The 24,072-nt window shown below is 45.5% G+C and overlaps 2 protein-coding genes and 1 long non-coding RNA gene across 22 annotated transcripts; 1 reads left to right on the top strand and 2 right to left on the bottom strand.

Annotated features, from left to right (window-relative positions):
* Positions 1 to 3,326: 3,326 nt before the first annotated feature.
* LOC127912922 (uncharacterized) lies at positions 3,327 to 6,024 on the bottom strand. The gene is made up of 4 exons (XM_052484024.1): positions 5,459 to 6,024; positions 4,901 to 4,963; positions 4,672 to 4,787; positions 3,327 to 4,140 (listed from the first exon to the last, which is right to left on the bottom strand). Exons 1-4 carry the CDS (start codon positions 6,022 to 6,024, stop codon positions 3,821 to 3,823), a joined length of 1,065 nt encoding a protein of 354 aa, XP_052339984.1. The 3' UTR covers positions 3,327 to 3,820.
* On the top strand, positions 3,804 to 6,031 carry LOC127912923 (uncharacterized). 18 transcript variants are annotated; one of them, XR_008084065.1, is made up of 9 exons: positions 3,804 to 3,917; positions 4,178 to 4,366; positions 4,417 to 4,564; positions 4,780 to 4,853; positions 4,927 to 5,097; positions 5,162 to 5,274; positions 5,493 to 5,563; positions 5,669 to 5,887; positions 5,925 to 6,031. It is a non-coding gene; the product is annotated as an uncharacterized LOC127912923 (long non-coding RNA). The 18 variants fall into 18 exon arrangements; XR_008084075.1 differs by having other exon boundaries at positions 4,890 to 5,097; XR_008084072.1 differs by having other exon boundaries at positions 4,780 to 4,889.
* A 628-nt stretch (positions 6,032 to 6,659) lies between these two features.
* Positions 6,660 to 19,608, bottom strand: LOC118375599 (kelch repeat and BTB domain-containing protein 2-like). Of its 3 annotated transcripts, none has more exons than XM_035762171.2 (5): positions 19,241 to 19,608; positions 14,261 to 14,972; positions 11,935 to 12,100; positions 8,964 to 9,197; positions 6,660 to 8,391 (listed from the first exon to the last, which is right to left on the bottom strand). In XM_035762171.2, exons 2-5 carry the CDS (start codon positions 14,431 to 14,433, stop codon positions 7,063 to 7,065), a joined length of 1,902 nt encoding a protein of 633 aa, XP_035618064.1. In that variant the 5' UTR covers positions 14,434 to 14,972; positions 19,241 to 19,608; the 3' UTR covers positions 6,660 to 7,062. The 3 variants fall into 3 exon arrangements, with proteins under 3 accessions (XP_035618064.1, XP_035618065.1, XP_035618066.1); XM_035762172.2 differs by lacking the exon at positions 19,241 to 19,608 and adding an exon at positions 18,830 to 19,022; XM_035762173.2 differs by lacking the exon at positions 19,241 to 19,608 and adding an exon at positions 18,671 to 18,794.
* Positions 19,609 to 24,072: the final 4,464 nt, after the last annotated feature.

Raw genomic sequence — 24,072 nt, 5'->3', positions numbered from 1 at the left:
CTGCTGTCCCGTCGATGTAGATAGGAGGGTGTACCCTCTGCTGTTTCCTGAAGTCCACGATCATCTCCTTTATTTTGTTGAGTGAGAGTTTTTTTCCCCCAGGCACAACACTCCCAGGGTCCTCACCTTCTCCCTGTACGCTGTCTCATCATTGTTGGTAATCAGGTCTACTACTGTTGTGTCGTCTGCAAATTTAATGATTGAGTTGGAGGCGTGTGTTGCCATACAGTCATGGGTGAACAGGGAGTACAGGAGGGGGCTGATCACGCACCCTTGTGGGGCCTGTGTGTTGAGGATCAGTGAAGTGGAGGTGTTGTTTATATATATATATATATATATATAGTTTGTCTGAATACCAACTATTGAGAAATGTGAAGGAAAAGGCACTACTACCCTTAGGTCTCTGGACAAAAGTAGTGCACTTTGTAGGCAACAGGGTTCTAGTTGGGATGCGTCGGCAACAGGGTTCTAGTTGGGATGCGTCGGCAACAGGGTTCTAGTTGGGATGCGTCGGCAACAGGGTTCTAGTTGGGATGCGTCGGCAACAGGGTTCTAGTTGTGATGCGAAGGCAACAGGGTTCTAGTTGTGATGCGAAGGCAACAGGGTTCTAGTTGTGATGCGAAGGCAACAGGGTTCTAGTTGTGATGCGAAGGCAACAGGGTTCTAGTTGTGATGCGAAGGCAACAGGGTTCTAGTTGTGATGCGAAGGCAACAGGGTTCTAGTTGGGATGCGAAGGCAACAGGGTTCTAGTATGTTCTAGTGATGCGAAGGCAACAGGGTTCTAGTTGGGATGCGAAGGCAACAGGGTTCTAGTTGGGATGCGAAGGCAACAGGGTTCTAGTTGGGATGCGAAGGCAACAGGGTTCTAGTTGGGATGCGAAGGCAACAGGGTTCTAGTTGGGATGCGAAGGCAACAGGGTTCTAGTTGGGATGCGAAGGCAACAGGGTTCTAGTTGGGATGCGAAGGCAACAGGGTTCTAGTTGGGATGCGAAGGCAACAGGGTTCTAGTTGGGATGCGAAGGCAACAGGGTTCTAGTTGGGATGCGAAGGCAACAGGGTTCTAGTTGGGATGCACATACTGAAGGCAAACTTCACCCTATTCCCTACGTCAGGGCTCTCCAACCCTGTTCCTGGAGAACTACCCTCCTGTAGGTTATTTTCAACCCCAGCTCTAACTAACCTGATTCAGTTTACCAACCAGCTAATTATTAGAATTAGAGGTCGACCGATTATGATTTTTCAACGCCGATACCGATTATTGGAGGACCAAAAAAGCCGATACCGATTAAAAATCGGCCGATTTTAAAAATGTATTTATTTACTTAATGAACACTTATTTTAACTTAATATAATACATCAATAAAAATCTATTTAGCCTCAAATAAATAATGAAACATGTTCAATTTGGTTTAAATAATGCAAAAACAAAGAGTTGGAGAAGTAAAAGTGCAATATGTGCCATGTAAAAAAGCTAGCATTTAAGTTCCTTGCTCAGAACATGAGAACATATGAAAGCTGGTGGTTCCTTTTAACATGAGTCTTCAATATTCCCAGGTAAGAAGTTTTAAGTTGTAGTTAATATAATATCTATAGGACTATTTCTCGCTACCATTTGTATTTCATATACCTTTGGCTATTGGATGTTCTTATAGGCACTTAAGTATTGCCAGTGTAACAGTATAGCTTCCGTCCCTCTCCTAGCTCCTACCTGGGCTCGAACCAGAAACACAATCGACAACAGCCACAATCGAAGCAGCGTTACCCAAGGGGAACACCTACTTCAAGTCTCGGAGCGAGTGACGTTTGAAACGCTATTAGCGCGCCCCCCACTAACTAGCTAGCCATTTCACATTGGTTACACCAGCCATTAGGCTGATAGGCTTGAAGTCATAAACAGCGCTGTGCTTGCGAAGAGCTGCTGGCAAAACGCACGAAAGTGCTGTTTGAATGAATGCTTACGAGCCTGCTGCTGCCTACCACCGCTCAGTCAGACTGCTCTATCAAATCATAGACTTAATTATAACATAACACACAGAAATACGAGCCTTATGTCATTAATATGGTCGAATCCGGAAACTATCATTTCGAAAACAAAACGTTTATTATTTCAGTGAAATACGGAACCATTCGGTATTTTGTCTAACAGGTGCCATCCATAAACCTAAATATTCTTGTTAAATAGCACATCCTTCAATGTTATGTCATAATTATGTAAAAATCTGGCAAATTAGTTCGCAATGAGCCAGGCTGCCCAAACGGTTGCATTTTCCCCTGACTCTGCGTGCAATGGACGCAAGAGAAATAACAATTTCACCTGGTTAATATTGCCTGCTAAACTAGATTTCTTTTAGCTAAATATGCAGGTTTAAAAATATATACTTCTGTGTATTGATTTTAAGAAAGGCATTGGTGTTTATGGTTAGGTACAGTCGTCCAACGATTGTGCTTTTTTCACAAATTAGCTTTTGTTAAATCACCCAGCGTTGCATTGATTATATGCAACACAGGACACGCTAGATAAACTAGTAATATCATCAACCCTGTGTAGTTATAACTAGTGATTATGATTGATTGATTGACTGTTTTTTATAAGATAAGTTTAATGCTTGCTAGCAACTTACCTTGGCTTCTTCTGCGTTCGCATAACAGGCAGTCTCCTTGTGGAGTGCAACGAGAGGCAGGTGGTTAGAGCATTGGACTAGTTAACTGTAAGGTTGCAAGGTTGGATCCCCCGAGCTGACATGGTGAAAATCTGTCTTTCTGCCCCTGTACAAGGCAGTTAACCGACCGTTCCTAGGCCCTCATTGAACATAAGAATGTGTTTAACTGACTTGCCTAGTTAAATGAAAAAAAGGTATTTAAAAATTTAAAATAAATCTAAAAAAAAGTTTTGCAAAATCGGCACCCAAAATACTGATTTACGATTGTTATGAAAACTTGAACTCGGCCCTAATTAAATCGGCCATTCCGATTAATCAGTCAACCTCTAATTAGAATCAGGTGCTCTAGATTAGGGTTTGAGCAAAAACCTGCAAGACCTGCCTGGGTGAATGGCAGTGTGTGTCAGTCGACACAATTATGGGAAGGGAAAAAGATAAGGTCAGACATCAGGTCTATAGGTTGTCCGACACCATCTCGATCAAACTAAACATTTTATATTAACATACAACCACACACTTAACGTCGACTCAACAACACACTCAGTAACTAATGCTGGTAAGATAGTGACAAGTCTGTACTGTGAGTTGACTAGTATGAAACAAATACATTGTGACAAATCAACAAAAACACATTAATTCCATAAATGTGAAAACAACGAGAAGTTTGAGAATGTTTCGGTATTTTTTAATAAATTAAAACGGTCATTTAAAATACAGTGCCAAAGAAACATGATACAGCCAAACATGCTAGTAAGGTTTGTCATGAAGCACCTGCGCTCATGTTTTTAAAGTTGAAACCAGAACGCAGCGCCGCCCGCTCCTTCCCAACCACCCTCCATTTTGTTCCGTTTCCACTACGGCTAGTGGTTGCTGGGACAATCCCCATAGCAACAGCCCTGGGCCAGCCCGCTTTCCTTCTCAGACCCAATCAGCAGCAAGAGTCCTCAATATTTCAAATGTAAAATCAGATAAGGGAGGGTGGATCCCTGTACACAATCACACTACAGTAATGTCTGATATTAAATACACTAATACAAAATAGAACCTGGTTATTTTCCCCCACACTAAAACAGTTTGTATTTTTTTTAAGATATGAAAAATATATATTTTAGTATATTTATTTCAGCAGCTTGGAAATAATGCATGAGCCCAAAAATCTATAGTTGTTGATAGAGTGAAGGAGGTGGTGTGTTGAGAGTACTGAGAGAGTGAAGCAGGTGGTGTGTTGATGATAGTGCTGAGAGAGTGAAGCAGGTGGTGTGTTGATGATAGTACTGAGAGCGAGTGAAGCAGGTGGTGTGTTGATGAGAGTACTGAGAGAGAGTGAAGCAGGCGGTGTGTTGATGAGAGTACTGAGAGAGTGAAGCAGGTGGTGTGTTGATGATAGCACTGAGAGAGTGAAGCAGGTGGTGTGTTGATAGTACTGAGAGAGTGAAGCAGGTGGTGTGTTGATGAGAGGACTGAGAGAGTGAAGCAGGTGGTGTGTTGATGATAGCACTGAGAGAGTGAAGCAGGTGGTGTGTTGATGATAGTGCTGAGAGAGTGAAGCAGGTGGTGTGTTGATGATAGTACTGAGAGCGAGTGAAGCAGGTGGTGTGTTGATGAGAGTACTGAGAGAGAGTGAAGCAGGCGGTGTGTTGATGAGAGTACTGAGAGAGTGAAGCAGGTGGTGTGTTGATGATAGCACTGAGAGAGTGAAGCAGGTGGTGTGTTGATAGACTGAGAGAGTGAAGCTGAGAGAGGACTGAAGCAGGTGGTGTGTTGATGATAGCACTGAGAGAGTGAAGCAGGTGGTGTGTTGATGATAGTGCTGAGAGAGTGAAGCAGGTGGTGTGTTGATGATAGTGCTGAGAGAGTGAAGCAGGTGGTGTGTTGATGAGAGTATTGAGAGTGTGAAGCAGGTGAAGCAGGTGTGAAGCAGGTGGTGTTTGATGATAGTACTGAGAGAGTGAAGCAGGTGGTGTGTTGATGATAGATGGTGTGAGTGCTGACTGAGAGAGTGAAGCAGGTGATGTGTTGATGAGAGTACTGAGAGAGTGAAGCAGGTGGTGTGATGATAGTGCTGAGAGAGTGAAGCAGGTGATGTGTTGATGAGAGTACTGAGAGAGTGAAGCAGGTGGTGTGTTGATGATAGTACTGAGAGAGTGAAGCAGGTGGTGTGTTGATGAGAGTACTGAGAGAGTGAAGCAGGTGGTGTGTTGAGAGTACTGAGAGAGAGTGAAGCAGGTGGTGTGTTGATGATAGTGCTGAGAGAGTGAAGCAGGTGATGTGTTGATGAGAGTACTGAGAGAGTGAAGCAGGTGATGTGTTGATGATAGTACTGAGAGAGTGAAGCAGGTGGTGTGTTGAGAGTACTGAGAGAGTGAAGCAGGTGGTGTGTTGATAGTGCTGAGAGAGTGAAGCAGGTGATGTGTTGATGAGAGTACTGAGAGAGGTGGTGTGATGATAGTGCTGAGAGAAGTGAAGCAGGTGATGTGTTGATGAGAGTACTGAGAGAGTGAAGCAGGTGGTGTGTTGATGATAGTGCTGAGAGAGTGAAGCAGGTGGTGTGATGATAGTACTGAGAGAGTGAAGCAGGAGGTGTGATGATAGTACTGAGAGAGTGAAGCAGGTGGTGTGATGATAGTGCTGAGAGAGAGAGAAGCAGGTGGTGTGTTGATGAGAGTACTGAGAGAGTGAAGCAGGTGGTGTGTTGATGATAGTACTGAGAGAGTGAAGCAGGTGGTGTGTTGATGATAGTACTGAGAGAGTGAAGCAGGTGGTGTGTTGATGATAGTGCTGAGAGAGTGAAGCAGGTGGTGTGATGATAGTACTGAGAGAGTGAAGCAGGTGGTGTGATGATAGTACTGAGAGAGTGAAGCAGGTGATGTGTTGATGAGAGTACTGAGAGAGTGAAGCAGGTGGTGTGTTGATGATGAGAGAGTGAAGCAGGTGATGTGTTGATGAGAGTACTGAGAGAGTGAAGCAGGTGATGTGTTGATGAGAGTACTGAGAGAGTGAAGCAGGTGGTGTGTTGATGATAGTACTGAGAGAGTGAAGCAGGTGATGTGTTGATGATAGTACTGAGAGAGTGAAGCAGGTGATGTGTTGATGATACTGAGAGAGTGAAGCAGGTGGTGTGTTGATGAGAGTACTGAGAGAGTGAAGCAGGTGATGTGTTGATGATAGTACTGAGAGAGTGAAGCAGGTGGTGTGTTGATGAGAGTACTGAGAGAGTGAAGCAGGTGATGTGTTGATGAGAGTACTGAGAGAGTGAAGCAGGTGGTGTGTTGATGATAGTACTGAGAGAGTGAAGCAGGTGGTGTGTTGATGAGAGTACTGAGAGAGAGTGAAGCAGGTGTGTGGTTGCGAAGACCCACATATAAAAATTTAAAAAAACTAGAGAGCCGGCATAAATCCTCCTATCACTATGCTGAGACGGAGGTCAGCTAGTGTTGGCGCTGTTCTGTAAACTTCCAGCTGGCTGTGAGGAAGACCTGTGTCCAGAAAGATTGACTAAAGTAATCGTCCACAATGGCTCCCTATAGAGTGCCCTACTTTTGACCAGAGCCCTATGGGCGAGCTCAACACTCGTACGGTTGCCCTATGGGCCCTGAACAAAAAGTAGTTCACTCTGTAGAGAATAGGGAAGCCATTGTGGACGCACAACCTAGGAGACAGGCTAGAGGGGCGGTAAGTGTACCAGGGGAGAGACTGGTGCTTGTGTGTGGGTGTCTGGGACCGAGAGGTGAAGAGATGGACCAGTGACAGGACCTGCAGTCAACCACCCAGAACCCTCTCCGTTCCCACTGCGACACCTCAGACCTCCGCCCTGTCCCCTTGGATGTTCCAATACCAAATTCTATACAAAAAAACACTTATTTTTTGGCAAGAAGCCTATAGAGCTCTCATCAAAAAGTAGTGCCCTCCACACAGGGAATAGGGATTCATTTGGGACACAAGCCAGGTGTCCCTGGGAAAGACGCGTGGATTGAAAACAGTGTTGATAAAGAGAGATGGAGTTTGGGGGAGGGGGGAGGGTTTGGTACTTGGACTTTCAGCTGTAAGTGCATCATTACCACCACATATCAGTTGACTTGTGATAATAAAGTCGGAACTGGCAACAACAACAAAAAATGAAGTTCAAATCCTGGTATTTTGGAGGGGAATCGTTATTATTTTTCGTTTCTCTCCTACATTTTCAACGTCTGACTGTTTAGTACTGTTTGTTTGTCAGCTACAGCCAGTCAAGCAGAACAGACTTTAAAATGCAGCAAGTCTAGTAATTGTCAGATGCCTCTGATCCAGATATCAACACACTTAGTGCCTCAGTACTGTGGTAATCTACTCCTCCAACCCCCCCCATCCACAAGCCTTCAGGGCCACCCCTCCAACACGGCCAGAGGTGAAAGGGCAAGAGTTATATGTGAGGGAGCGACACCATCTCCCCGTCCACCTGAAACTCCTCGGCCCCGTCGGGGGAGAACAGGTAGGTGGGTGGTTTCCATGGGGACTCCTCCAGACAGGATGGGTACAGCTTCCCCACAGAGCAGCGGAAGTCCTTCCCCAGGTCCCATAGTACCCGCTCAGACACGGGCTGCCTCAGGAACCAGCGGTCCAGCTCCAGGTCGTACTGGTAGATGGCGTACTTGGCGCGCTCGTTCATGTGAGTCTCGCGCATGAAGATGCAGAGAGAACCCGGGAGGACCACAGCCCGCACGCACGGGTCCGAGTAACGCTTGGCAGGGATGTCGGCGGCCAGGCGCCACTCGTTCTTGCTGACGTCGTAGATCTCCATGGTGACAGAGGAGCCGTCGATGGTGCTGGTAGGCATGCGGACACCCGAGTTGCTGACCACGTGGAGCCCGCCGACATAGAAGATGAGGTCACCTAAGGCGGCGACGGAGGCAAAGCAGCGACTGGTCTTCCTCGTGGCCATCTCTACCCAGGTGTCAGCGCGGGGGAAGTAGCAGTACATGAGGTCGTGGGTCATCACGTAGACACAGCCGCGTGCCGCTACGGACGTGGTCCAGTTCCAGGCGCACGGGAGAGGAGACGTCATGGCCCACTCGTCTTTCTCACAGTCGTAGCGTTCTACGGTACGTTTATTCAGCTCCCCGCCCACGTTGTCCCCTCCGATGGCGTAGATGTAACCCTCGCAGTAGACCAGAGAGGGCTTGATGCGGGCACACGTCATGGGCGTCCTGGGCAACCAGGTGTTCTGCTGGGCGTCGAACCAAAAGAAGCTGTCCACCGATCGGAACACCGCCTGCATCTTGCTGCCACTCTTCCTGTGGTTGGCGATTGAGTTCTTCAGAGGGATCTGCCCGCCGGCGATGAACACGTCGTTGTCGGGGGTGACGAGCGTTCCCGCCTTCTGAAGGTCGCCGGGTGGGTTGCTGAGCTTGTAGACCTTCTCAGCCTGCGGGCTGTAACACACTACCGTGTGGTTGGGGCCAGTCATGACTGGACCCATGTCAGCTGGCGACTCCGACGTCGCCTCCATGAAGATGAGCATCTCCTCCTTGGTCATCCCCAGGCGGGGTTTGAAGAACTTAGGCATGGACTTGTACAGGCCCTGCACTACAACAGACTTGTCGTTAGGAGGTAGGCCCTGGAACCAGGCGCGCTGCGTCACCTCAGACAGAGCGTCGATGCGGATCTGGCTGAGCACCGAGGAGAGGTACTGGGACCTGGACTGCATGTTGTACTCCAGCCACAGCATGGCCGCCTCTCTCACCGTCTCCTCCTGAGAGAAGAAGAGGAGAGAATGTTTATCATCCCATGGGCAGTAATTTGGGGGTATTCCAGAAAGCAGGACTATAAAAAGGGATACTTTAGGATTTAGGATTAGATGAACTCATACATACCATTTTTACATTTCAGAGCAGTTTGAAAGAGGTTGCTAACTAGCTCAATTGCTAACGGGCGTTAGCGCAATGACTGGAAGTCTCTGTATCTGCTAGCATTACGCTAATGATTGTTAGTATTGGCTCACCAAACTACCTTTAGCTTTCTTCATACTGGACACAGAGACAAGTGCATCTGACTCTCGGGAACTAGATACAGGCCCTCATTGCCAGAATCTCAAAGTATTCCTTTAAGTTAGCTTATATATGTGGCTAACTATTGGGTGTTGTTGTCAAGCCAATTATACCATGCCAATTTCAAAATGTTGAAGTTTATTTCAAGCCATTTTTGGACAGATAGCTGGCCAAGTCATTGATCCTGTTTGCTGGAACAGACCCACGCTTTACCGATGATAGTCTGTAGAAAATACACATACAGACAAAGTATATAAAAATAAAAAAAGGCAGCCACCTTTTCCACGTTGAGGTTGTCTGAGCTCAGTACGTCGACCAGCAGCTCGTGGGACAGCTGTAGGAAGGCCTCCTGACGGTAGACCACGGAGAACTTGTGTTCCACCATGCGCTTGGCGCTCTGCTTCAGCTCCACACAGGAGAACAGGTCCCCGATGCTCAGCATCCGGACACAGTTGTCTGCGTGGATCTTCTTCACAAGGTAGTCCCTGCACTGCAGTAGCACGTCCTCTACCTGTGTGTGTGGGGGGGGAGATTAATACTAACCTTAGTTGAATGAGGTCACTGGATGAGAGCATTTGTTAAAAAATGTTTTGTTTTTTTATAAAAAAATATTAGAGATTAAAAACTACCAGGACACCAACATTGTGATTATGTTAGTAAGAATAAATCACAATCATCGTCCATTATTCCTATACATAATCATCATTCATTAATGCTCCACTGATCAGAAATCAGACGGTCAGTGATGAAGTCATGAGTAAGGTACTAGGGACTAGGGATGTAAGGTACTAGGGACTAGGGATGTAAGGTACTAGGTACTAGGGGCGTAAGGGACTAGGGGCGTAAGGGACTAGGGGCGTAAGGGACTAGGGGCGTAAGGGACTAGGGGCGTAAGGGACTAGGGACTAGGGACGGGGCGTAAGGGACTAGGGGCGTAAGGGACTAGGGACTAGGAACGACTAGGAAGGTACTAGGGGCGTAAGGTACTAGGGACGTACGTAAGGTACTAGGGACGTACGTAAGGTACTAGGGACGGACGTAAGGTACTAGGGACGGACGTAAGGTACTAGGGACGGACGTAAGGTACTAGGGACGGACGTAAGGTACTAGGGACGGACGTAAGGTACTAGGGACGGACGTAAGGTACTAGGGACGGACGTAAGGTACTAGGGACGGACGTAAGGTACTAGGGACGGACGTAAGGGACTAGGTGCGTACGTAAGGGACTAGGTGCGTACGTAAGGGACTAGGTGCGTAAGGGACTAGGTGCGTAAGGGACTAGGGGCGTAAGGGACTAGGGGCGTAAGGGACTAGGGGCGTAAGGGACTAGGGACGTAAGGGACTAGGGGCGTAAGGGACTAGGGGCGTAAGGGACTAGGGACTAGGAACGTAAGGTACTAGGGACTAGGAACGTAAGGTACTAGGGGCGTAAGGTACTAGGAACGTAAGGTACTAGGGACTAGGAACGTAAGGTACTAGGGGCGTAAGGTACTAGGAACGTAAGGTACTAGGGACTAGGAACGTAAGGTACTAGGGGCGTAAGGTACTAGGAACGTAAGGTACTAGGGACTAGGAACGTAAGGTACTAGGGACGGACGTAAGGTACTAGGGACGGACGTAAGGTACTAGGGACGGACGTAAGGTACTAGGGACGGACGTAAGGTACTAGGGACGGACGTAAGGTACTAGGGACGGACGTAAGGTACTAGGGACGGACGTAAGGTACTAGTACTAGGGACGGACGTAAGGTACTAGGGACGGACGTAAGGTACTAGGGGACGGACGTAAGGTACTAGGGACGGACGTAAGGTACTAGGGGCGTAAGGTACTAGGGACGGACGTAAGGTACTAGGGCGTAAGGTACTAGGGACGGACGTAAGGTACTAGGTGCGTAAGGGACTAGGTGCGTAAGGGACTAGGTGCGTAAGGGACTAGGTGCGTAAGGGACTAGGGGCGTAAGGGACTAGGGACTAGGAACGTAAGGTACTAGGGACTAGGAACGTAAGGTAATAGGGCGTAAGGTACTAGGAACGTAAGGGACTAGGGACTAGGGACGTAAGGTACTAGGAATGTAAGGTACTAGGGACTAGGAACGTAAGGTACTAGGAACGTAAGGTACTAGGGACTAGGGGCGTAAGGTACTAGGGACGGACGTAAGGTACTAGGGACGGACGTAAGGTACTAGGGACGGACGTAAGGTACTAGGGACGGACGTAAGGTACTAGGGACGGACGTAAGGTACTAGGGACGGACGTAAGGTACTAGGGACGGACGTAAGGTACTAGGGACGGACGTAAGGTACTAGGGACGGACGTAAGGTACTAGGGACGGACGTAAGGTACTAGGGACGGACGTAAGGTACTAGGGACGGACGTAAGGGACTAGGGGACGTAAGGGACTAGGGGCGGACGTAAGGGACTAGGGGCGTAAGGGACTAGGGGCGTAAGGTACTAGGGGCGTAAGGTACTAGGGGCGTAAGGTACTAGGGGCGTAAGGTACTAGGGACGTAAGGTACTAGGGACGTAAGGTACTAGGGACGTAAGGTACTAGGGACGTAAGGTACTAGGGACGTAAGGTACTAGGGACGTAAGGTACTAGGGGAGAAGATGACGCCAGAGAAAACATATTTTTCAGATGTGGGTGAAATCAAAGTGGTGTGAGAGACAGTTGAAGTCGGAAGTTTACATAGTTAATTTGGCTAAGGTGTATAATATTTGACAATGCCTGACTTTTATTCCTAAATCAAATTACTTGTTTAGGTCAGTTAGGATCACCACTTTATTTGAAAAAAATGGAAATGTCAGAATAGTAGAGAGAATGATTTATTTACTTTTTTTTGCCACAACTTTGGAAGTATGCTTGGGGACATTGTCCATTTGGAAGACCCAGTTGCGACCAAGATTTAACTTCCTGACTGATGTCTTGAGCTGTTGCTTCAATATAATCGACATAATTTTCCTCCCACATGACGCCATCTATATTGTGAAGTGCACCAGTTCCTCCTGCAGCAAAGCACCCCCACAACATGATGCTGCCACCCCCTGTGCTTCACATTTGGGATGGTGTTCTTCAGCTTGCAAGTCTCCCCCTTTTTCCTCCAAACATAACGATGGTCATTGCACTAAGATGCATTGCCCCCCCCTAATCTGATAGTGGTAGTAGGGGGGGGGAGATGCCTAGTCTCCTTCATGGCTCAGACTAGGTTCCTACATAGTACACATACTAGAGTACACATACAAGTGTCCTACCTGGAGGAAACATGCCGTCTCATAAAGGGGCTCCACGGTGTTGTCGTTAACAGCCAGGTTGCCTGTATAGGCATATGTGATGATCATCTGCAGGGTGGCTGGGTTCACGTTCCTCAGGTGAACATGACTCTGTTTACTCTCAGACAGACCACTCATAAACATGGCCCTGAAAAGGAGAACAGGACAGAGTTACTCTCAGACAGACCAATGAGGCTCTGGTCAAAAGTAGTGCAACAATGTAGGGAATAGAATGATTTTTGTGTCGCTGCAGTGGACTGTCAATCCCAGCAGCCCCAGTTGAACTCTCTCTCAGGCATGAGACTAAAACCAGTGACCAGACGACACCACAGCATGTTCTCTGGATGTGTCCTCTGCCCTGTGGCTCAATACCCCAGCCAGGCATAGCATCCTCCCCCTTCGACACCCACAGCCGTATCCTCTAGAAGCCCCCCGACACAGCCGTATCCTCTAAGCCCCCCACCGACACAGCCCCCTAGAAGCCCCCCCGACACAGCTGTATCCTATAGAAGCATCCCCCCTCACACACAGCCATATCCTCTAGAAGCGTCCCCCCACACAGCCGTATCCTCTAGAACCTTCCCCCCCACCCCACACAGCCGTATCCTCTAGAAGTGCCCCCCCCCACCCCACACAGCCGTATCCTCTAGAAGCGTCCTCCTCTAACACTCTCCACTTCCTCATTCCCCAGCAGAGCAACTACACTCATTCATACCGTCTGTGTATCCATGCTGTGCCTCTCTCTCCCAATTCTACTATATCCCAAATGGCACCCTATTCCCTTCAAAGTGCACTACTTTAGCCCAGGGGTAGTTTTTCTACTGCTCACATGCTCTGGATATTACACAACGCTGCAGGCATCCCCCTGCCTGGCGCCCCCCCTCCCCCAGCTCTGCGGGTCTCCTCCCCCAGCTCTGCGGGTCTCCTCCCCCAGCTCTGCGGGTCTCCTCCCCCAGCTCTGCGGGTCTCCTCCCCCAGCTCTGCGGGTCTCCTCCCCCAGCTCTGCGGGTCTCCTCCCCCAGCTCTGTGTGCGTGACAAGGCTTCCCTTTCCCTCTCTGAACCCTAGAGGGGAAATGCTTTGCATGTTGTCACCGCATAACGAGTGGCGTGTGTGGGAACCCGTGTAGAGCTTGGTCCAGGTTGCACCCTATTCCCTATATAGTGGCACTACTGTTGACCTGGGCCCATAGGGAGTAGGGTGCCGTTTGGGACACGTCCAATGGTCTAATAGGGGTTGCTGTTTACTAAGAAATATATAGAGGTGTGTGTGTGTGTGTGTGTGTATGTTTGTCCCCGAATGTCCTCACTAATTTATTTCACCTTTCTTTAACCAGGTCAGCCAGTTGAGAACAAGTTCTCATTTACAACTGAGACCTGGCCAAGACTAAGCAAAGCAGATAAAGCGAAGCTCGCATCTCCCTTGGCATCAGTTATTGGTAATGCTCCCAAACAAATGATTTGAACCGGTGGTTCAGGAAGTATCCCTGGGTAGGCCAAGGGGCTTCGTTCAGAAGCACAACATTAGATGATTAAAGTGCAGCAAGTGGAAAGTGGAGTCCCAAATGAAACCCTATTCCATATATATATATATATATATATACACACACAGTGGGGCAAAAAAAGTATTTAGTCAGCCACCAATTGTGCAAGTTCTCCCACTTAAAAAGATGAGGCCTGTAATTTTCATCATAGGTACACTTCAACTATGACAGACAAAATTAGATTTTTTCTCTCCAGAAAATCACAATAGTAGGATTTTTAATGAATTTATTTGCACGTTTGACCTCTGTCATTGCCAACAAAGGGTATATAACAAAGTATTGAGATAAACTTTTGTTATTGACCAAATACTTATTTTCCACCATAATTTGCAAATAAATTCCTAAAAAAATACTACAATGTGATTTTCTGGATTTTTTTCCTTCTCATTTTGTCTGTCATAGTTGAAGTGAACCTATGATGAAAATTACAGGCCTCTCTCATCTTTTTAAAGTGGGAGAACTTGCACAATTGGTGGCTGACTAAATACCATTTTGCCCCACTGTATATAGTGTACTACTTTTTGACCAGAGGGAAATAGGGTGCCGTTTTGGACACAGTTCAGGAGTGACAATGAATGGTTTCCCCCAATAGGCCTGCTGCTGTACTGTAGTACTGGTACGGAACGTTCTGCTGAAACAGAACAGGACAGTGACTCAACTGAAGTAGGAGCTGCATGAGACAGTACAGTGGACTACGTAGGGGTCCCATAGACCTGTCCTCTGGTCAAAAGTAGTGCACTACATAGGGAGCATGGAGTGAACTCACCTGAAGTAGGAGCTGCATGTGGCCAGGACCATCTTGTGACAGGGGAATTCGTTGCCTTCCACCAGCAGCACCACGTCAGTCAGTAACTTCTGTTCGTAAAACAGCTTGAGCTGCTCCAGCAGGGAGACAGCGTAGTCCGTGTTGACTGGCCTACGCTCATTGTGATCCGACATCGTTGCATCCCATTAATCGTCCCCCTCCCCCAGTTTCAGTAGTTAACAAAGCTGGTAAAAAGAACCGGGCTCCAAAACCAACCTGGAATGTTTTTTTTTTTTTTTTTAATTAAAGAAAACTACCAGAGTCCCAGAGAGACCTCGCTGCTTTGTGACATCAGATAGAACAGACGTGGCCCAGGACCAGGTTAAAGTACTTCTGCAGCAAAAACAAAAACAGCAACTCCTCCTGTTCCCCACTGATGGATGAGAGCAGGCAGGGAGACCAATCAGGTTGGTTTCCCCTCTCAGCAGGGAGACCAATCAGGGGCCATCCTTTCAACTGGGCTCTCTATCTGTAGGGCGTTGGTGGTGGTGTCTAGAACCTCCAGAGTAGACCAGTCAGTTGTGGTGGGTCAGTCTCGGCTGTGTTGTCACTCCTTGCTCTGTATAGCCCAGACAGACAGGTCTCTCTCAGGGCATACAGAGAGACAGACGGGCAGGCACAGGGGACTGGATGGAGGTAGTGGGGATGGTGACACTGCTACATCAGTTCTGGGCTGAAAACACAACAGAATCGGAATCAATCAAACCACTTTCCATCAATCAAGTCAGGTCCAGGATACAGAAACCCTTGTTGTTTATATAGTGCACTACTTTTGACACCGACTCATTCCAGGGATTTGGGTTTATTTTTTTAAACTATTTTCTACATTGAATAATAGTAGTTAAGACATCAGAACTATGAAATAACCCATACGGAATAATGTTGTATCCAAAATTTAAAAAAGTTAAAAATAAAATCCATTTTATATTTGAGATTCTTCAAAGTAGCCACCGTTTATCTTGATGACAGCGTTACACTCTTGGCATTCTCTCAACCAGCTTCATGAGTTAGTCACCTGGAATGCATTTCAATTAACAGGTGGGCCTTGTTAAAAGTTCATTTGTGGAATTTCTTTCCTTCTTAATTAATGCTTTTGAGCCAATCAGTTGTGACCAGGGTGTTGGTAAACTCTTGATTTACCACCCCAAGATATCCCCGCACAACGTGTATTTGCGCCCCTACTGGATGGAAACAAGTGTAATGGCCGTGCTCAATGCAATGGCATTTATAAATGTAGATCCTTCAAACACCCCAAACAGGGAAACCGATGCCAATCAAAGGTGTTATTACGTGCTCCACTAAGGCAGTTATTTATCTTACAACTTGTCCTTGTGGTAAAAATTGTGTGGGTAAAACAAAGCGCGAATTAAAAGTACGAGTCTCGGCACATCGTAGCACCATTAGGTGCCTAAACCAGACTTGCCCAGTTGCTTCCCACTTCATGCAAGAAAAACACTCGATTTCGTCTCTACGTTATATTGGCATCGAACATGTCACCCTCCCTAGGAGAGGGGGTGACATCGACAATTTATTGTTAAAACGAGAGGCTGCCTGGATCTTTAATTTAAAGACCCTTGGTCCCTTCGGTCTTAACGTAGACTTTGACATTCCTGTGATTGCGATTTTACTATTATACATTTTTTGTATGCTTATGGAGCCAAATTGTATCTATGATCATACACTATCCATATGTTCTTTTGTATGTTATCCATATGTTGTTTTTGTATGCTATTTTAACATATGATAATTAACCAATGATATCAGGCCACACCCGGCCACGATTACAGACAACCTGTGTCTCTTTTAACACGATATAAATGAGTCATCCCACAGTGTTTGTCACCCTGATGAAAACAGCTCATCTGTCCAAACGTTGGACATAAATATATATTTTTTTGCATCCGAGCTCCTAGAGCGTTCGGCTCCCCTTTATTTTGTTTAAAGCGTTTCACTCCGCGAGCCAGCACCTCGCCTAAATAGCCGTTTCTTTCACCTCTAGATTAATTTGAAGACACTAAAATATATTTGGATTCATTTAACACTTTTTTTTTTTGGTTACTACATTATTCCTTATGCAATTATCTAATAGTATTGATGTCTTCATCAGAAAAACCCTTGAATGAGTAGGTGTCCAAACTTTTGACTGGTCCTGTATATCTTACCAGTCACAGCATTTTTCCCCAGAGATAAGATACTCTCTCTCTCTCCCCCCTCAGCCTATCAGATCAGACCACATCCCTTCTGCATGACCCTTGCAGGTTACCTCCCACCATCCATCCTCCTATCCCTCCCTCCCTCCCTCCGCTTGGAGAGACTCATTGCACTCGCTGACAGCCAGACAGACAGTTACGTGCCCGTCTAGCAATGGGCAGCCTGACACAGGGAGAGCGACACACTGATAAAAACCCAGATTCACTTGTTGTTAAATGGGGAACTACTAAGCGCATCCAATAAAAAAATACAAATGTTTAAAAATCATAACAGAATGAGAGTACAGCTTTGTAAGCCAACACCACGCATAGGGTTGTCCCAAATGGCACCCTAATCCTTACATTGGTCAAAAGTAGTAACACTATGTAGGGAATAGGGAGCTATGTAGGGAATAGGGAGCTATTTGGGACACAAACCAAGTCATATCCTGGATGACATCAGCCTCCATCCCTGGCACGCAAGGCACTTCTATTATCACCCCATTTGCTTTTTTTAAATGGTGCAGTCTACCCTATACAGTCCTACCAATGCCAAACTAAGGCAGTAGGTGACCAAAAATGGCACATTTCTCCAGGTTAACCATGTTTGCGTTTACACAGGCAGCCCAATTTTGAGAGAAAGATACACACATGCATACACCTGGCCTGCAGTCAAACGTAGACCTATAAATAATTTATTATTTGCCTCAAAACAGCAAGTAAACAAAGTCTGTCATTCTCAATGGATGTAGAAAAAAAAAACAATTGTTCCTCAATGTAGCCTATTTGAAAAATATTTCCAGCTCTCTCCCTTTCGATAACCACTCAGCAAAGTCGAAAATAGTCATGCTCTGATCCAGTGGAAACGTCATAAAATATGCCTACATGATTACTTCTTATCCCTTAAGCTAATAGACTTCAGTGGTGGTGTCTGGAGCTGGAAACTGAGGCCAAGAATGTTTGATACAATGTTGCAAGTTTGCTAGCACCAGCTTCTGGCTGGACCAAGTTAATAGTTGATACAATGTTGCAAGTTCCTTGCAGACAGCCTATGCATGCATAGCCAATGTGATTTATAGGATAATATATATTTTTTTTTAAATCAGCATATTTTCTACCTGCAATGTTTTTATTTGTTGGCTTTATGTACATCTACATATTGACAATAGAAGTTACAAATCTAAAAGTATTATATAGATATCATTTTGATTAACATGGCATTGAGGTATGAAGGGGCAGCAGTATAGCCTAGTGGTTAGCGCGTTGGACTAGTAACCTAAAGGTGACAAGATCGAATCCCCGACAAGGTAAACATCTGTTGTTCTGCCCCTGAACAAGGCAGTTGTTATATTTGTTAAATATTTAGTTCTTAACTGACTTGCCTGGTTAAATAAATATTATAAATGAAGATGTTCCACAAAAATGTGCATATGAAAATCATAACTTATACACAGATCAGTAGAAATGGTAGAATAACTTGGCACTCCACATGGAAAAGGTTACCGACCGCTGGTGAAGCATGTTACCGGTAACTTAAGGATCTTAATGGCAGAATCTGTGTAGTTTTTCCCCTTTCTGGTTAGGCTATATTGATCTCTGGCTCCCTCTTTGGTAGTTTGTGTTTTAATCGCAGTATTTAAAGCGTCGAACAAGCTCAATAGTCTACATGTGGAAGAAATACGTTTTAAAAGAAACAGACTCGGTCGACCGAGATTTTATTTATTCGGGGGACAGCCGTACCTAGCAACATTTGATAGCGGCCATGCACCAAAACACGGTGTACTACTAGTTAGGATAATCACGTTGGCCATCTCATTTCACTTACCAATGTCGTGTTTCGTGTGTTTATACCCTCCTCCCCACAACATGGGACATGACTCTGGCTAACATAAATATGACCAACTTTAACCTGTGTACTTTACCGTCTGAAACCTTATTGTAGGTAGCCAGCTGCCTAACGTTAACATAGCCAGCTAAAAGCTGTGTTGTAAATTGAATTTAGAGCATTAACATAACGTTAGTTATGCATTTACATCCTTACTGATAGGCCACATTCACGGTCACTATGTAAAAAAATATATCTGGTAAATTAAGTTGTTTGAATAATAACTTGGCAACTCATTTCACGGTGATAATTCAAAATCGACGTGTATACATGTGATTAGTTAGTTAGTTAAATTACCTGGTTATCACGTTCGTTACCTTTAACATGCTATCCAACTAGGTTAGTCAGATAATGTCAGCTAGCTACCTGGGTTATTATTCTTACTACTTCTCCAAAACATGGATAAGAAAGCCAGGCCTTCAGTGGATGTGGAAGATGACTTGACTAGCTACTCACCTTTTATTTTAGTTTTTTTCTCTCGAAATATTTATTCCGTATATATATATTAACAAAACAAAAAAAGCTTAATTACCAGGTCCCACGCAGTCTAATCGTTGCAGCTGTTAAGCTACAGTTTTCTTTAGAAACGTTCTCTTTTAGTTATAATGTTGGTTAGTTCTCGCCCCCCCAAATAAAAGCGGCAGCTGCTCTTCCCTTCCGGGTCCTTCTTGCCCCGGACTTACACCCCCCAACACACACACACAGAGAGAGATCATAACAACCAAATCATTCAGTTAGCTACAGTGATGAACTAAAAAAAAATATCATATCAAATTACGAATTTGAAAACTAAGGTTAGGTCCATATCGGTTTCCATCAGGCTCATAGATGTAGCTAAGCATAACAGGTAAATAACAAGGTACATACGATTTAAGCGTTATTCCAGCAATTTCGATTCCGATCGGTCTTCTCTTGCTATTACAGAAAGTGGCAAGCTACGCAAAGACAGTAAACTAGATCCGGAAACCGATTTTACACCTTTATACAAAACGCTGGCGCCGATGTCCACTAATTACCACAGCCACAAAGTCTAAATGGATTACGCCGTTAAAATTCATGAAAACATCTATTTGCTTTTTTTGTTGTCTTAATGTAGGGTTAGGCATAAGGTTAGCAGTATGGTTAGGTTTAAAAATCTGATTTTAAAAAAATTATATAAATTGTAGAAATTAGGCGAAGTGTATAACTTTGTGGCTCTGATAACTAGTGACGACCGCAGGCGCAGTGCAAAGACACCAGGGGCTAAATGAGGATACTGGGCATGCGCACAAAGACTCTCAGCGAGGGGATTTTATAAATGCTCCGGAGTAGCGTTAATTGCGTTCGATTTGAAACAGGGCTGCCTCCCGGAACCCTTTGCCACTGTTCTGGCCGACAACAAAGTCGGTTAAAAACAAGTTATGTAGGCTAAACACGTGGGGTAGGGAGTAATAATAATATATTTATGTCATTTAGCAGATCATTCTATCCCAAAGCTACTTACAGTCATGCGTGCATACAATGAGTTGCCATTGATCATGACTCTCTGTTCTATGATATTACAAATAAGAGTCATAAGATGCTCTGTAGCGGGGAGTCTGAACATTTATCACGCATCACTTGCGTGGGTTTAGAAGCATATGGACCTTCTTTTTCATATCTGTGAGAAATAATTACAACTTTATTTTTTTAAAGGATAAATAGATACACCTTTTAATAGGGTTAGAGTTTCCACACGGCCATATTTCCATGTTACAAGGCTTGTTTACTGAAGACAGGGTGGACTATCTGTGCTAATTAGCTGTCGGCGTCTCTGAACACCTGTATGTAAACGGAAGACAAACGCCACAAATTTATCACGGGAAATACTGTTGGCTGCAACTGTGTTAGAACATTTTAAAACAGTGTACAGTAAGTGTATGTTTTACATTTGTGGAATTATTTTGATGTGATATGAATGTAGATGGGTTTATGTTTTTAGAAACCATGCCGTACATTTACATTTAAGTCATTTAGCAGACGCTCTTATCCAGAGCGACTTACAAATTGGGATTTGGGAATAGATTCACGTTTAGATGGGAGAATGTTGGTCTTCCAAAGCCAATTCTCACTTTGAACATAACATGTCAATTCTTTGAACTTCATGGACTAAAGGAGTAATTTAGGCTCCTTATAGTCCAATAATGGGCTAAACAATGAGTACATTTCAGTGTTTTCACATGCAGAAGTAATGCTTGTGATAAACGCTTTATCTGCCTTCGCAATGAAAACGAGTTAAAAAGTTCTATCCTATATGTTAGGGAAAGGAGATGTTTGTTTCTGAACGATGCACCATGCTGCCTTGTTGACGATCTGACCAAGCGTTGTAGATTACCATTAAAAAGGTGAGCAGGGTGCGCCACCGTCACCCGTCACATTGACGGGATATAGCCCGGTTCAACCAGGGGCATCTTAATCAAATCCCCTTCCGTCCATCTTCCACTGTCTCTTTATGGGAAATGGTGCCCTCTTTTGGAAGAAAATGTTGGTGAAATGTAAAAAAGGGGTGAAAGAATAAACAAATAAATGAGGGGGATCCTATGGGAATGAGGGGGATCCTATGTAGGCGTGTGGGAAAGGGGGTTGAACAGGAAGGAGTATGTAGTTCTAGAAGAAGTGTGGTTGGGAGGGGGGGGATATGTTAATAGTGAACTTTTACAACCTGTGTAAGAGACGAGGGGTTGATGGTCCTTAAGAATGTACAAGGTCAAGATAGGAGACGTGTAACATGGTGTTGGGATTTTAATGCTCATAGTATGCTCTCTGGGGAGAGGGTTATGGACTGATGTAAATGGGTAAGTGTTGGAGGAACCACTGGATGAGAAAAGGCTTGTGAGTCTTAATGATGGCCGGGGGGACTGGGTTTGACCCAGTAAGTGGATATTTAATCTGCTCTGGGTCTTGATCTGATCTACACTTCAATGGCAGGCAGATGTAGTTGGTTGGTTTAGGAGGAATCTACATGGGGTAGTTGTCACCTATCCTATCATGTGTACTGTAGGATGGTGGAAGATTTAGTAGGCAATGGATTGAGGAGTAGGATATTTGGGAAAGCGGAATGGGGTCAGTTTCAGGAGTTGAGTGAAGAGCATCTGTCTCAGGTTTATCTCAATGCAGATGTAGAAACTTTGAATGATGGAGTAAGAACAGCAATAGTAGGTGCCTCAAGGCAGGTGACTCCTATGGGTACAGGGGGCAGAACGAGCACGGCAGGTGATTCCTATGGGTACAGGGGGCAGAACGAGCACGGCAGGTGATCCCTATGGGTACAGGGGGCAGAACGAGCACGGCAGGTGATTCCTATGGGTACAGGGGGCAGAACGAGCACGGCAGGTGTTTCCTATGGGTACAGGGGGCAGAACGAGCACGGCAGGTGATTCCTATGGGTACAGGGGGCAGAACGGGGTGTTTCCTAGGGTACAGGGGGCAGAACGAGCACGGCAGGTGATTCCTATGGGTACAGGGGGCAGAACGAGCACGGCAGGTGTTTCCTATGGGTACAGGGGGCAGAACGAGCATGGCAGGTGATTCCTATGGGTACAGGGGGCAGAAAGAGTAACGCAGTTCCCTGGTGAATCATTGTCAAGAGGAGACAGGGGAACACATTATTTCAGTTCCATAAATATGTGAGGGAAAGGGAGCGATTGCTATTAGATTTGAGGAGTAATAGGGTTTGAAGAGCCAATATTAAGTGAACTGCTGGGGGAAATCTTCAGGTGGATTTAGTAGTATTTTAAGTGTGTATTTTCGTTTCCTTAGGGAGACGAGAATATTGGGTAGGAGTTAAACCGTTCACTGATCCACACTCCACGCCAGTTGGTGGCGGTAATGCACCTTAAAGTTGGTTGCCAACCGCCATAAAAATTCCCCAGAAATAAGAAACAGATGAGTGTCGGGTTTAATCTGTAAAAATTTATTGAACGGTCAGGGCGTTATCCGTGGCTCAATCTATTGAAGATGAGTGCATTGTTTTATTTAGTATAGTTTTTTTTAAAGTTTAAAACAACCAAGTTTTCCAAGCAAAATTGCTTAGTAAGAGCCTAGTTTGAATGACAGTAGAAAAGTGTTTCCATTTTGACATGGAGATGTAAAAATAGGCCTAATCTAATTTTCAGCTCGCTCATTTTGATAATCATTGGATCCGTCAGAAAATGACGGTAGGCCCACTAACCACATTTCCCCTGGCCCAGTCTATTTAACTGTCAGGTGTTGTGAACGTTTAAATGTGTATACGTCTCACTGTAACTACCTTTAGTGCCTATCTTCTAGCATAGTGCATGGGAGCTCGATCTGCACTCCTGGCATGATGTGCATTCCTGGTAATAGGACAACACGTCCCCTGTGCTGTGGACTGGCTCGTGCGTAAACCATCCTCCATTCGGGCTGCATCATTTTCTTCAACAAGCTTTAAAGGCGAGAAGTAAGGAAAAATGTGTACTTTTTTTTTCTTCAGGAAACTGTTTTCCACAAAGCTGTCTGAAAAATACTAAAATGGTGTGAAATGGTTTCATAAAGAAAGTAAGCACATTTTCCATTAACACCTTTTTGCTAGTTAAGGATAGAAATGATGCTGAATGGATGATGCTTACTGTCCGGTCTACTGGGAGTACGAGTGTTTTACTGGGAATGCACATCAAGCTGAGATTGTGCTGATCTCGAGACCATGTACGATCGTTAACATCTGGGAGGAAGTGTACGAATCTGTGCAAAAATGCCTTTTTTTTAGGGACAGTTTGACATTTTATTGGAGGGGGGGTGGGGCTAGCCCAACTAAAGGTGTCCTAAAAAAATAATCGCCCTCCGCTTGTACTGGTAAAAAAAATAAGGAAAACTTAGAATGAACCGAAAATAATGTTCATGACTACAAATAATCATCACTGGAGCAACCCTGTGTTTTATAGACACAACATGCTAAACCATGTTTTTATTTTCTCAAATGTTTCTGTGCCAATGGGCTACAGGCCAATAAACAAAGCATTTGCAGACCGCCAATATCTTCACTTCCACAAATGACTATTCAATTCTTGACAAACAGGAAATACATCCCTCTGCAGACAGTATGGAAGCTTGGCGTTCCTCAGATGTATATTTGGTTTCCCTAAAATGTATGGAATCAGATTTCCCTCTCAAATGGAAGGCTTGGCTGTTCCTCCCATACCCAGTAAACAAGGCATATCCTCCCTGCCCAGTATGGAATATCTTTCCTCCCCCCAGTATGGAAGGCTTGGCGTTCCTCCTTGACCAGTATGGAAATACATCCGTTCCTCCCTGCCCAGTATGGAAGGCTTGGCGTTCCTCCTGCCCAGTATGGAATGCTTGGCGTTCCTCCCAACCCAGTATGGAATGGCTTGGCGTTCCTCCTGCCCAGTATGGAATGCTTGGCGTTCCTCCCTGCCCAGTATGGAAGGCTTGGCGTTCCTCCCTACCCAGTATGGAAGGCTTGGCGTTCCTCCCTACCCAGTATGGAAGGCTTGGCGTTCCTCCCTACCCAGTATGGAAGGCTTGGCGTTCCTCCCTGCCCAGTATGGAAGGCTTGGCGTTCCTCCCTGCCCAGTATGGAAGGCTTGGCGTTCCTCCCTGCCCAGTATGGAAGGCTTGGCGTTCCTCCCTGCCCAGTATGGAAGGCTTGGCGTTCCTCCCTGCCCAGTATGGAAGGCTTGGTGTTCCTCCTACCCAGTATG

This window comes from Oncorhynchus keta, chromosome 28, assembly GCF_023373465.1.
Source record: "Oncorhynchus keta strain PuntledgeMale-10-30-2019 chromosome 28, Oket_V2, whole genome shotgun sequence".
NCBI lineage: Eukaryota > Metazoa > Chordata > Actinopteri > Salmoniformes > Salmonidae > Oncorhynchus > Oncorhynchus keta.
Note: the sequence above shows the minus strand (reverse complement) of the source record. Positions and strands in the feature narration are given on the sequence as shown.

Coding starts and splice junctions, on each gene's coding strand:
- LOC127912922 (XM_052484024.1), bottom strand. CDS start 6,024: ATGTGGGTCTTCGCAACCACACACCTGCTTCACTCTCTCTCAGTACTC. Junction 4,788..4,900: donor CACTCTCTCAGCACTATCAT/CAACACACCACC, acceptor TACTATCATCAA/CACACCACCTGCTTCACTCT. Junction 4,141..4,671: donor TACTCTCATCAACACATCAC/CTGCTTCACTCT, acceptor TCAACACACCAC/CTGCTTCACTCTCTCAGTCC.
- LOC118375599 (XM_035762171.2), bottom strand. CDS start 14,433: ATGTCGGATCACAATGAGCGTAGGCCAGTCAACACGGACTACGCTGTC. Junction 12,101..14,260: donor ACATGCAGCTCCTACTTCAG/GTGAGTTCACTC, acceptor TCTCCTTTTCAG/GGCCATGTTTATGAGTGGTC. Junction 8,392..8,963: donor ACAACCTCAACGTGGAAAAG/GTGGCTGCCTTT, acceptor TTCTTCTCTCAG/GAGGAGACGGTGAGAGAGGC.